Source organism: Trypanosoma equiperdum (genome assembly GCF_001457755.1).
Source record: "Trypanosoma equiperdum strain OVI genome assembly, contig: ctg_117, whole genome shotgun sequence".
NCBI classification, from domain to species: Eukaryota; Euglenozoa; class Kinetoplastea; order Trypanosomatida; family Trypanosomatidae; genus Trypanosoma; species Trypanosoma equiperdum.
In genome coordinates, this window is record NW_027123149.1 from 1,986 (window position 1) to 15,295 (window position 13,310).

Here is a 13,310-nt window from a genome sequence, read left to right on the forward strand (position 1 = left end):
AGTGGTTTGCGTGTACGCATTGGTATTCATACTGGGCTTTGTGATATTCGACATGATGAAGTTACAAAAGGTTACGATTACTACGGTCCCACCACCAATATGGCAGCTCGCACAGAGAGCGTTGCCAATGGTGGGCAAGTATTACTAACACATGCAACTTATATGTCTTTAAGTGAATCACAGCGGCATCAACTTGATGTAACCGCACTTGGGCCCGTTCAGTTGCGTGGTGTTCCCCAACCGGTACAATTATACCAACTTAATGCAGTACCGGGTCGTACCTTTGTAGCCCTACGCTTGGATCATGATTATTACTTTGAAGATGGGAATGAAACCACCAACTCCACAAGTGAGAATAGCTCATCACGCGTGGAATTAAGTGAATCAGCTCAGATGATTATGAGTTCACTTCAAATGTTACTCGCAACATTCAAAGGTCAGCAACGTGAGAAACTATTGATGCCGTACTGTGAACGTTGACGTGTACCGCTTCCTCGCACTAATACGGAAGAATGGAATGATGAATATTGTCGGGAAGTAATTCATCGAATAGCAGCGAAGGTTGGGCGTGTGGCGGATCATTACGCAGGTACTCACAGCAATCACTCTATCAGCACACTAAGTAGCACGTCAGTGGTAATTATATCCGATAACAAAATTTTACTTGATGAGTGAAATATTTAAAAAAATTTTTTTGTGGTGATGGAAGTTGTGATGATTTCACTGGCGGAACTGAGTTATTGTTTTTCAGTTTTTCTGGTTGTGCTGTTGTTTTCGAAATTTTTTTGTTCACGTTTTAATTTTTTTTCAGCTTTTATTTTTGGTGTTATTAAATATTATTGTAAATTTGTTTCATTTTTTTTAGGACGAATAATGTTTTTTATAAGTGTTTGAGTTTACTCTAAGCTGAGCCTTCTTATTTTTTAGTCATGAAAATTGTTACAAACTGTAATCGTCCGCTGTGTCGTGTTTTGACTTTATACTATTTATTTTCACCTGGTTTGATTTTGCCTTCTTATCTGTCTGCTAATGTACACACTACTCACTTTTATTTCATTCGAAAGAGCCACGGGATCATCCCCTCCACTGCACTTAAAACATTTGTAAGCGTGTGCGCGTGTGTGGATGTATTTGTGTGAACGATGGTCATGTGCTTTGGTATCATATGCACCATTACAGCTATTTTTAGCTTCAAGTTATGATTATTAGTATTTGTTGTTTTCGTCTTTAATTATATACATATTTTTGATGTTTTGTGCTTTAAACGGGGAGGGTGAAGACGTAATAAACTAAACCCTACGTTCTGCCTCATTTTTTTCATGGTGTTTACATGTTGGTTGCAAAACATATTAATGTAATTTTTTTAAATAATCTCAAACGCCGAGTGTGGTGAGTAGGAGTTAATATGGTTGTGATATGCTTGAGCGTTTTTCTTTCTGAATCGTAGCCGTATTTTTGTTTCATTACTTAATGATAACCTTTTTAGTGTGTGCGTGGTTTCTTCCATTTTTCTGGCGTTACGAGGTGAGGCGGTAATTCACACAAACTCAGGGGTGCTATTTTAGTTTCTCTTATTATTATTTTTACTTCTGTGGCAAGCATTTCCCCGTTTCTTTCCCTCTTTTTTTATCGTGTGCATGTGAGAAAATAAGAATATATTATCAACATGTGGCACCGATTGTGTACCCTCTATGGCCCGCGTTGCGTAATGTTGGTGCACGGACTTGTTTAGTGATAGTTGTTTATGGACAATGCACCGCTTTTTGTAGGTGACTAGTCCTTAGATATGTTGCTTTTAGAAAACTTGCCGACGCGTCGACTACATGACATAAACGTGGCGGTGCTGCCCATATCTTCACCAGGAGACAACAATTAATCCTACAGGAACAGAAGGTAGCATTATGAGCTGAAAATGAGAAAATGTTTAATATCAACGGTGGGAATAGGGCAGGCAGTGCCGTAAGGAAATCATGTTGTTGTATATTCGTGCATACATATATTATTATTGTGCCTTTAACCAGGAGTATTTATAAATATTTTTCTTTACATTGGTTAACTTTTGTAAAGGGAAGGGGAAATTATTGTAGAGTTTTCCCGTGTTCAGGCTGGAAACATATTGATTTTTGCGTTGCGTGTCGATATAACTATGGATTATTTCTCTTTTTCTTATGTGTTTTTTACGTGTCTATTAGTCAGTGACATGTTGTTGTGGGAGGTTTCTGGTTCAAATTGTTTGAACTAAGATTTTTGCTTTAGTGGCGTCCCAAAGAAGTGTGAGTGATGGGACTCACAGTTTTGTAAGCAATTTCGATTATTTTGTCATTGACATGTTTAACCTAAATGTGGGTGATTGGTGGCAATATTGCGGACATGAAAGAGCCAGAACCTACTGTATTCATGTTCATGACGTCATTCCTATGCTCTTTGGCAGTTGTGCTTTTGTTCGTGAAATAAGCCTTAGTCGTTTGATGGTAGCGTGAATTTCAAGCATAAAATATGAGTGATGAGTGGGTAGATTACACCGGTAATCAATCGGTCGCAGCGGAGGATATTAAAATTTTGCTTGAAGGCTTCTTTAAGTGCTTGTATGAAGTGACAAGGGAATAAAGTGATTGTGTTATAGGTGAATGTAATCGGGCCACAAAAAAGGTATGACAATGGTGCTGAAAAATGGATGTTGGATTATGCAAGGTCAGAGGAAAACTTTTTGTGAAAACTCTGAGCGGTTTTGTCTAACAGAGTAAACTGTAGCAAGATGGATGAGGTAAAACAGCTTTGAACGAAGAGTTGATAAGCTTAAATTCCTCCTGATTCGATGTTCGGTGAATGTAGCAGAGTGGTTTTGTGTATTTTACCAATGGTTAGGTGTGCTAGTTGCATACTGTTATCTTGCGCATTGCTGAGTTTTTCAGTGACGACATTTTCTATAATTATCTAAATGTTTCTCTTTATCGTGTCGCAGCTGCCTCTGAATTTTGTCTTGTAAAAAGGCTGTCCAAAATTTGTTTGAGATTTCTTGTTATGTTGATAACGAAGAATGGGGTTATCGTTATAACGTATTGCATGATAGCAAGAGTCCCGATTCTGATGATTTGTGTAAATACGCAGAAAGATTCGTTATATTCCATATGGATGTTTTTTTAAAAGTTAAGGTGGTGTGTACCAAGTGTGGGTATTAGTTGTTGAGCTTCAAGAAATGAAGGGTGCATGAGGTCCTCATTACCGTGGATTGGTGTAACTGCGGTTGTTATGATTATGCAGTTTCCGTTTTAACAATTCAGTTCTTATATGGGAGTTTAATCGGTTGAAGTCCCATTTTAAAACGTTAAGAATCATTGAAGAGTTTGGCGATAACAATCAAAGAAACCTCGTAGTGAATAGCGGTTGTGTTCGTGAGTTTTTTAAAAGTTTTATTACTGAATATTATGAATTGGGATCTAATTAGTTTGATGCTGCCATTTAAGTTCGGGGTTAAATTTGGAATCATTTGTAGGAAGTACGTTAAATTCTCTGCTGTCATTGCCTTTAAAGTGTTTGATAAAGGGAATTACATGTCGGTTTTGCAGAAGGGTGTATCACGAGATCGAACCTGTTTGGGTATTTCGTCGTGAACTCTGTACGAGCAGCTGTCTCGTCTAGGGTCGGTCGTTGTTGATGGGAACGTGTGCATAGAGGTAAGGCATTTTTTAAAATTCGAAGCCCAGAGTTATGTAGATTCGAGCGTGTTGGCTGGGAAGGTTGATCGGAGCTTACGAAATCAATGGTCAAACCTTATTGCCTCAAAACAAAAAGATCATTTATTTTCCCCTAATGATATTGCATAAGTAAGAACAAAGGAGGTAAGAATAATTTTTAACTTAATGTAATTTTTTTATTTCCCCCTTTCTGTGAACTGGTCTACTGTTGAACAGGACCGCAAAACCGTTTTTTTTATTTCCTTTCCTGACATCCCCTGCTTTTGCCGTGTAGCGGTTAAGGTGTTGACCACTAGGGCGCAGTAAATTCGGTACCGATAATTTGCCGCCTTTAAACTAACCGTTTCTTTTGTATTAACAAAACGAGGTGGCTTAAAAGTGAAGGTGCTTAAGTGTGTGCCGTTTATAGTTTTGTAGTACTGCATGATGAAACTATGTAAATATGAGGAAGCAATAACGTTATTTACAGGATTAAAACAAAAAGAATACGGAAAAACATACAACTCGGCAGGTAGGTCGTGTGAGTTGTATTTTTTGCGTTTTAAAGCAACTGGTTTGGTGGGGTGTTTCGTTGTTACCTTTTGTCCGTCATACGGGTGACTAATTGTTTCACGTAATAGGGTTCTGTATATCAAAAACCCAAATTTAAATTTACCTCTGTTTTTATTATCATTTAGAGATAAGAGTTAGTTTTGTGACTGTTTCCTTCCACTTAATTCATCTGAATTTTAGAAATAATGAGGGAAGCGGTAAGGTTTTGTTTTGCATAATTGGGGCTCTATATCTGTACTTCATTTCGATTTATATGGGTTATCGACGACTTGTGAGGGCGCTTTGCGTTGTTGGGTGTCATTGCTGTGTTAGATGTTTATCTTTGTTTAAAGAGAAAAAATAATAGATAATAAATAATAAATAATAAATAATAAATAATAACAATAATATGAATGGTGGAATACATTTCGTATTACGATCATCATCTTATTTTACTGAGTTACTTTTATTGAGGTTAAAATTAAAATAACCAGAAAAGCTCAATTGTGAAAATAAAATGGAGGAACTACCGAACATGTGTGACCAGCAGTGACCAGCATCCACAAAGTGATAAGAAAAGGATATTTATTATATTGAGATTATTCTCCACAAATACTTAATCGATTTGGTATATATCTATTGGGGGCCCTTTTTTTTGTTAGTGTTTTGTGTAATTTTGTGCGTTAACAAGCTAAGTGACACTATGTTCAAAAATACAACAGTGCTGCTGCTGACACTTATAACGTGTCTCCTGCCAGCTGAGTCGCGAAGCGCTTCCGCGACAACGAGTGTAGTAGGGGTAGCGGTTTCGTCCGGAAGCGGATGCATTCAATATTGGGACCGTGACGGCAAAGGAGTGCCGTGTTCATCGCTGCCTTCACGTCAGGGTCGGCCTAGTGGAAATACGTCCCCCCAACTCCCTGTTCTGCAGCCGTAAACGGAAAGACGAGAAGTACGTGGCAGCGCAATCGCCGCCCAGCATGGAGGAAGGCGGGTGCCATCTCCAGCTTTAAGCATTTCCAGCGGAACACGGTCTGGTTCTTTGGGTGCCCCTCAAGAGGGTCAGCCGCAAAGAGACGCCGCGAGTGCCACTGGAATTGGTGGGCAGGTCGAGCGGAACGACGGACCAGCTGGCCTGTCCTCGCGTGAGGAGCCAGCAACCACAGAGGTAGAAGAAAGCGCACAAGCGACCGTGCGAGTAAAAGAAGTGTCTGAGGGTGAAGAGCGAGATCTTGGAAGTGAAAGTCATGAAGAGCAGAAGCAGGGAAGGAATACCACACCACCACCGTTAACAAGGGAAAGTGGCGAGGATATAGCGCAACCACAACCGAGGAGCGCAGTCTCGGAGCCTGATCAGAGAGGTATGCAGGAAGCGGCTACAAGCGATCTGGAAGAACATGAATCGACGGAAAACAGTACACAATGGAGAAGAAGCGTTGCACACACAAGGAATGCAATGATACTTTCTGCAGCATTATGCCTCCTGAGTTATTAAAACTCGTTGCTGTGAGTCTCTGCATAAGCTTAAAAATGCCAAGTATGGCGGACGCTGCGTGACTAATAGGTTAGAACGAGGATCAGAAACTAACCTGAAACTTCTTTTGTGAGAGAAATACTTATGGAGCGTAATAACGGCGTAATATTTAAGAGGACGGTGTTGCAAGAGGAGAGCATAACCATAATATAGTTGTGGGTAACGTGCAGAAGTAAATCGAGTGATTCTGAATGAGGAAAAATAAGTTAAGGTTTTAAAATCCACAAGCTAACTGACAGTGGACATGCTCAATGAAATGATTATAGGTAAGAAAAGGTAAACTGGCTTCAATGGTATTAAGGAAGTCGTAGCTGATGAAGTTTCAAGAAAGCGTAATGAAAGTTGTCGCATAACCAAATTCAGCGCTCTTGCAGAAAGGCTGGAGGCAGCTTACTAAAGGCGAACTTAATGGGATCGTAAACTTAAATTTTGTTAAATGAACTGACCACTTCGTTAACAATACATAAAACCCCAATAATAAACTTATGATTTTTTTACTGATGTGAATAACAGTTAAATACATTAATTATTTAAATGCTAACGAATTATAATGTAAATAAAATTTATAAGGCGCTGGTGTGCGATGAAGTTAAATTATTCGTAAACAAATTACAAAATCGAGCGAATGTGACGAAAGAAATTGACGAAGATGATAACAACATCCCAACGACACTGAGCGATTTAACAAAGATCGCTTACTGAAGCGAAGACCGCTGGGGTGTCGTTGGTTTTCTGATTTCTGTAACCGCTAAACTGCAGCTCACTTGAAGAAACAAGTGGTGTGTAGTGGCGGCAAATAACCTTAACCTTCGTGCACTGTTAAGCGCCAAACATAATAATGGTGTAACGAGGAGACGCTGCTAAATATGCTACGAGCTCTTTTTAAATTTTTGTAGTTGAGTTCACAACACACATAGCTTTACAATATGTGTTTGAGAAACAGGCTCGGAAGTGAGCGTTGTGCTCTCTCTCTTTATTATTTTCCCATTATTAGGTTTCACGATTATCTGACTTATTACTTTAGCAGCATAGTGTCGTTTAAAGTTTACATGAAAGGGAAATATATTACTTTGAGTAAATTTTTAACATTAGCAGTCGAAGTTGCGGGTGGTGGCTAGTCGTGCGGATGGACAGCGTGTTGTGCCCTCCTCTACGCCGTCGGAAATTTATAATGATGAAACTGATCGGGGGCGTTTAAAAGTGGATAATTCAGCAGAGCACCATGTCCATGGAACACAAGTGGTTCAGTTAATGCAATCATCCCAGGTGCGATTGAGAAAACAAAATGGAGGTACCGGATGTTTTGCAATTGCAAAGCACTGGAAAAGAGGAAGGAACGATCAAAGTTAAATAGTAACACATATAGGATTGGGTGCAGGCATGCCGTGTCGTTAGTAGAAATTGTTCGTAACTCTCAAACGCGAGCCACACTTAGCGTTTCCCACACTGGGATGAAACGAAGTGGAGGATATGTCCAAGCGAGCAGTTGACACAAATACAGAGGTTACTTGTAACAGGTGGCCGCTGCCGGGTCGTGGTTCCCCAAGGTCTGTTGCAGTGTGTAATAGCGACAAACCGTCCGAGACCGGTTGGTATGCGTAATAAACCGGCTCGAGAACCTGTTTCAAAGTTTTCATTGATACGACGGAATGCACTTTCTTTGGCGAGATGGCACTCAACTAACCGAGTTCGTGGAAGCGGGAAAATGAGTGAACGAACGAAAGACATTAACGCAACTATGCTTTATCGTGTAAACCATATTGGGCCCATTGAAGCGTATTCAAGATGTATAAAAAAATCCCAGACGGGGCCTATGGAGCAAAAGGCGGCGTTAGCACTGGAGTGAGGACAAACAGAAATGCATTAAGGGCATTCTCCTTGGGACTGTCGTTAGCATGGGTGAAGTGGACAACAGGGGCATGATGTCTCTCAGCCTTCCCAGATGATGAAAACACAGCAAGTATAGAAAGTCATTACTCTAGCATCGTCGCAGGAATGATGAGTGAAGGAAAAGGGGAAAAAACAGTGAAGAAAGCACGGTTGACCACGTTTGAGAACCTGACACACAATCATGTAATAAAATGTTGTATTAGATTCGGAACCAAGGGCAAAGTGCATCATGAAATGGCCGAAGAGCTACACCGTTTAGTGCATTCTGTACAAATATAATTCTAAGCCTTTGGATTGTAGTGTTGTTGTGTGTGATGCGTCGATTTTGACGGACAGAACACGTTCAACACCGTGAATGGTGGGAATAGCCCTCTTCACTCTGGTTGACTAGAAAATAAAGCACCAACCAAAAGGGGAAAATACGCAGTGAGAACTTGTTGCCAATTACGACGGTGTGTGGTATTACATCAGGACTTTGGTTTCAGGTGACTCCGACTTATCATAGAGAACTGGAACCGTCACGTTGCGTTGGGTAAGCGGGGGCGACCGATATGTAAGAAGGAGTTGGAAAGTTGGCATGGATTTACGAGGTGCGAAATATTGCGGTCGATGTGAAGTGAAAGGTTTCTTGAAGAAAATCTGGGGCATCCATCCGCATCGCCACAGGAAGCCGCATGCACAAAGAAGATCCTGTGGGCACACACCTGGAACGGAGAAAGTTAAGGGTCATGCAATGTATTAGGGGTTGCAGTGCCGCGGTATACCGCCGCTGGCGGCTATTGAAGCCGCCAAAAGTAATCGTTTAACTCAGGGAATAAGAGAGAAGAAAAAGACAAGAAATTCAAATTTACCAGTGGATGAAATGATTGCGGCAACGAGTCCACTATAATGAACGTGTTGAAACTTCGTGGGTGAATCGTGAGAGCTGACATCAAAAGTAAGAGCCCGACACCACTAAAACCAACCCAGCGAAAACCGTCATAGGTAACGAGTGGTAACAGTCAATATCGGAGGAAAATGAAATAGTACCAACGGGTGCGAAAGTCGCCTCTCATAAAATGGACACCCAATTTTTTTACTTCCGGCATTAATGTGCGCTGCTGGATGACATGATAACTCGACTCAATAAAGCATAGGAAGCATACCTTATTCTCAGATACTAAAGTTGAGAAAAATCGTCACTGAGCTTTTGCTGAAGTGTTGTGCCTGTGCTTATTATTGCCCGAATGCGATAAAATGTTCCACTTCTGAGGAAACTGTTCAATGCGTAAGAACTTCAAACATTTAAATCACGCAACAATGGAGCATGCCCACGTGGATGAGTGTATACAAAGCGGAAACGCATCACATGTTTGTGCGCCTGGTTCTGTGAAGTCTTTGCTGCTGCTCTGGATCGGAAAGCGGCACGCTGCTATAGACTGTGATCAACGAAAAGAAATAATAACAACTCAATTTTTACTTGACGTTGAGAACCAACTAACACAAACCGTTGCCTTCACACGAGGAAAACGTAATAACTCTAGGGCTGAAAAGTGCATCAAGTGTTGCCGCTCTTCCGTGCTTGCTCCACGGAAGTAACCGTGAGAGTCCAGAACTGGGTTCCACTGAACTCGTCACAACGACGTAGGACTGACAACTCCAAAACATCCGTTAGTCTTGTTACTAAAATTGTACGACTATATCTGGCACTAGCCTTTGTGCCTCCGGTACCTGTGAGTGGGATCGGCTTTTTTACTGCGAAATCTTAATAACACGACTCCTACAGGGCGCGAAATACGAGATCATCAAGGAGTGTCAACTATTCAATTAAAAATATCTAGAATAGGAAGATAACCTTCTCAATAGAAGTGTTTATGAGCATACTTTGCTTGAAACTTTTTTGGGAGCAAAATGGGTAGAAAAAAACTTATTTTTTCTCAACTAATCCTTTAAAAAGAAGTCTAATTAGCGGAGGCAGAACAAAAGTATGGAACAAATCAGCGACATAGATGACAGACGTGCTTTCGGTAATGGCGTATGTGTACATCGCGGGGCAAGGCATAGTTAACGAGGAGGAGTTTAAAGCACTATGTGAACTTGTTAGTTTAACACAGCGTACAGGCGGGTCGATTAAAAGAGCGAAGGAGGTCGCAGAAGCAGCTTCCCTGGGGAAAGGGTTAAAGATATCATGTTTTGATCAAACAGTGATGATTTAACTGAAATGGTAAGGAACCGATACAGAGAACTGGACTGTGGGAAAGGCAATCGAGACAGGGCTACCGCAACAAGAAAGACCTTTCTAGAAGTTCTCCTCTGTTTGTGCGAGGAGAAACCCAACAATCACCACGCAAAAACTTTTGTTATACCGGAAATGCAGAATGATGTGACTATGCAACATGGAAGACATTTGCTACCCACGAAGTACATGGAATGAATTTCAAAATAAATGGAAAATGGATCATAAAGAGGATTTGCAGACGCTCACTGTATTTGGGGATAAGGGAAAACTACCATAAACGGGTATAAAAAGACGCCAAATATCAAGAGTCGTGAATACCACGCCTAATGAGGGGACAAAACTAAGATGCTAAGCGTCTGCGATTGACGGGAATCAGACCAATGAGATTTGTATGGTATATCCAAAACTGTCAATTCAAGGCAGTACAAGTTGTATCAAATGACCTGGGGATCTCGAAAACCTGCTGAAAGTTGAAGAGATTAGCGAAAATGCAGACGCTGACACAAACACCACCATAGGCAAAACATAGACACACCCACCAACGCAAATACAAACTTAACGTCAAGCGCGAGGGGAAAATTACCAACAAAGGGATCAGACGAACCGCAAAAACAAGAATAAATGAAAACCTGAATGAGCAAACAACTATCAGTACTAAGACGGGTTTAACCACAAGACCAACAAAAGGACGGATTTCTGCTATAATTATTCCACAATTTATACCAATACTTTTCTTTTGGTTGTGTAAACTGGCTCACTATTTACTTTTTAACCTTAATAAAATAAAACTGTCATCAACGCAGAAGCGCAGAAGACATTGTAGAGATAACAGAGAAGTGGTGTTTTTTTATGTCTTTTAAACAAGGTGCATAAAGTGGAAAACTTCGATGCTTTCGAAAAGGAAGGAATCTGCTCGCACCTATAGGTACCTGGACAAGTTGATCAAAGCGAAAACTACAGGAAGGCAAAAGAAGTTAAATAGTGGAAAAACATTATAACTTTAAAGATAAAAAAATGCGTATGTTGATATTGTTGTTATATAATATGGGAAAACAAGTATATTAAGGCAAACGCGTTGCATTCACACAAACCGTGAATTTTGCGCAATTTACAATTGGGTCAATTCAAGCACAAGGGAGAGAAGTAGCAAAACCTAACCTTGGAAACTTGGTTGAAGTTTTTAAGGGGAGAGAGAGCAAAAAAAAATGGTTATGGCTGCAGCAACCAACTGAAACGACGATTTAAACCGACCACATTGGAGGGGTAAAAAAAACTGCTTACGTACGATGATGGAAATATTAACAACACCTTTCAAGTCCGATCTAAAAAAATGTACTAGATCCATGGCCTCTCATTAAATCGATAGAAATATGAAGTCACCAAAAGACATATTGTCTAATTTGTTTTTATTTTCCTTGAGTGGCGGTGAAGTTGGAAAATAAGAATCCATGCGGTGCCCTTGAGTAGAGATAAAAAGAAAGACGTGTGAAGGTAGTATTTAAATGTGCCAATACGCCTACATAATATCAAAAAATGTAGTGGAAAAGCGCTTGAGGTGATGTAAGGGACGTTCATAGTCTCTCTGAAACCTCTTCATGCGAGGAAGCAATCTTAACTACATGTAACATATTAATTTTTATTTGTTCTAATTCTAAGTCTGATTATAATTGTTTATCGTGTGACGTGAATAGATTGATACATGTTCGTTGGTCCCTTTTTTTGCTTTTAGTGTTGCTTTGCATAATTTTTGTCCGGAACCTCTTAAGAAAACGATGCTCGGACTTGCAACAGTTCCATTTTTGATGCTGTTCTTGCTTGTGTTATTTGCTGAATCGGAAGCTGCAATACAATTAACAACCGAAAACAGCAAATGCGGAGGATACTGGGACCGCTCAAATAACTACCACTGTTCTTCGCAAAGCGCAAGCGCTGCCGGTCCAAGCAGTGCAGGACGACAGCTTACTTCTCCCTTATCTCGTAACAACCATCCAGCATGTGCGACGTCCGAAGACACCGGGAAGCTACCAACACAAAAGAGTACTACGCCGGGTTTGGCCGCGGAGAGGGCTAGTCAATCGACTTCAGGCTCTAAAGAAGACTTTCCTAAAGTGGGCGTAAAACCACAGGATGGAGTAGTTGAAAGCGTGAGAAGCGATCACATCGCTCAGACATCTGAAATCTCTCAAGTATTGCCGCCGGCGACGTCCCCACCGGGCGAAGGCAGTGAGCAGAAAGTCGATCAAACAGGACAGGAACCGAGGGCTTCGGAAGGCCAAAGCGGAGAACTTGGAAAAGGAGGAAATGCAATTTCAGGGAAGCAAGTGTCTTTATCCCCACGCAGAACCGCATTGTAATCCATAGTGCCTAAATTTTTTGTGGCGAAGCAGCTGCGTAAAGAATTAAAAACACAAAGCAAGTAGAGTGACTGGTACGAACTGATATTTTGCAACCACTGTAGGTGTGAAAGGGTAAAGGATAGTGGGTAGCATAGACCGTGATGAGGCACTGTAGTGGTCGTGTGTGGGGAAATGCCCGTATGGACTGTTCGTGTGGCGCTTCGTCGACCTCTTTTCTGAAGTGTGAGGAAATGAGTCTCGCTTTGTGCTATCAGTGTACCGTCTTGTTCTAGGACACGTGCATTTAGCTGAATTTTCTTGTACCTAAAATATTAATACTCTGTGATTTGTTTTATGTGAAGGACGTCTGAATATCGGCAGTGAACTTTCCCTGTGTAAGAGTTGCAATCACTCGAGTGCAGAAACGGCGGCAGAGATTCAGCCGTGTAATCACATCGATTGTGGCAGTTGTGCCTCAGAGTTTTCACAGTGCACGGCGTGTGTTTAGGTTAGAGGTGAAAAAAAAGAAAGAGTTGACTGCTTGGTGCTGGTGTGTGCACGCGTCTACCACATGTTTTACATAGAGAGGTTGGTTGAACTAGACTTTCATCGCCGATGGGGAAACGTGACGGCCAAACGACAGCAAGCCAAGAATGTAAGTTGCATCAGCGCCTTTCGAAATTTTGGAAGACCGCGTGGAAGGAAAGTAGACTGGCTGGCTTATCAGGGAAATCTGAGGGATATGACACTTTCATGCAGTTTAACACTACTGAGGGAACACCGAGAAAGCTACGTTGGAAGAGGTGCCGCCGTGTACGAATTCTTTTTGGTAGAAAGGATGTAAATGGTACGTGATTCTTGTTGATTGAGTGTCCGCTTTAGTTTGATACACTTTAGACTTGAATGGAGTGTGAAGGTTACAAGCGTTTTCCCTGGAGATGCCGGCCACCTTAACGTGGTGCCAGGGTCCAATTACCCGTATCATCGGGGGATGCCAAGAGCCAGCAACGTTCCTTTCATGGGGAACACTGCTGTGCTTCGGCTACGGCATCATACAGCACAGGGATCAGCAGCGTCTTGCTGGGACACCGTTTTTCATTTGTCGG

General features: G+C 41.3%; 1 protein-coding gene and 1 pseudogene across 2 annotated transcripts in view; both read left to right on the forward strand.

Annotated features, from left to right (window-relative positions):
• Positions 1–669, forward strand: part of TEOVI_000013700:pseudogene — a 1,774-nt pseudogene extending 1,105 nt beyond the window's left edge. The window contains exon 2 of the mRNA in view: positions 1–669. This exon is cut by the window's left edge and continues 198 nt beyond it. Within this exon, the coding sequence occupies positions 1–669 (669 nt within the window).
• Positions 670–11,640: 10,971 nt separating this feature from the next.
• TEOVI_000013800 (uncharacterized protein) lies at positions 11,641–12,222 on the forward strand (the record flags this gene model as incomplete). The annotated part of the gene is made up of 1 exon (XM_067220557.1): positions 11,641–12,222. One exon carries the CDS (start codon positions 11,641–11,643, stop codon positions 12,220–12,222), a length of 582 nt encoding a protein of 193 aa, XP_067076658.1.
• Positions 12,223–13,310: the final 1,088 nt, after the last annotated feature.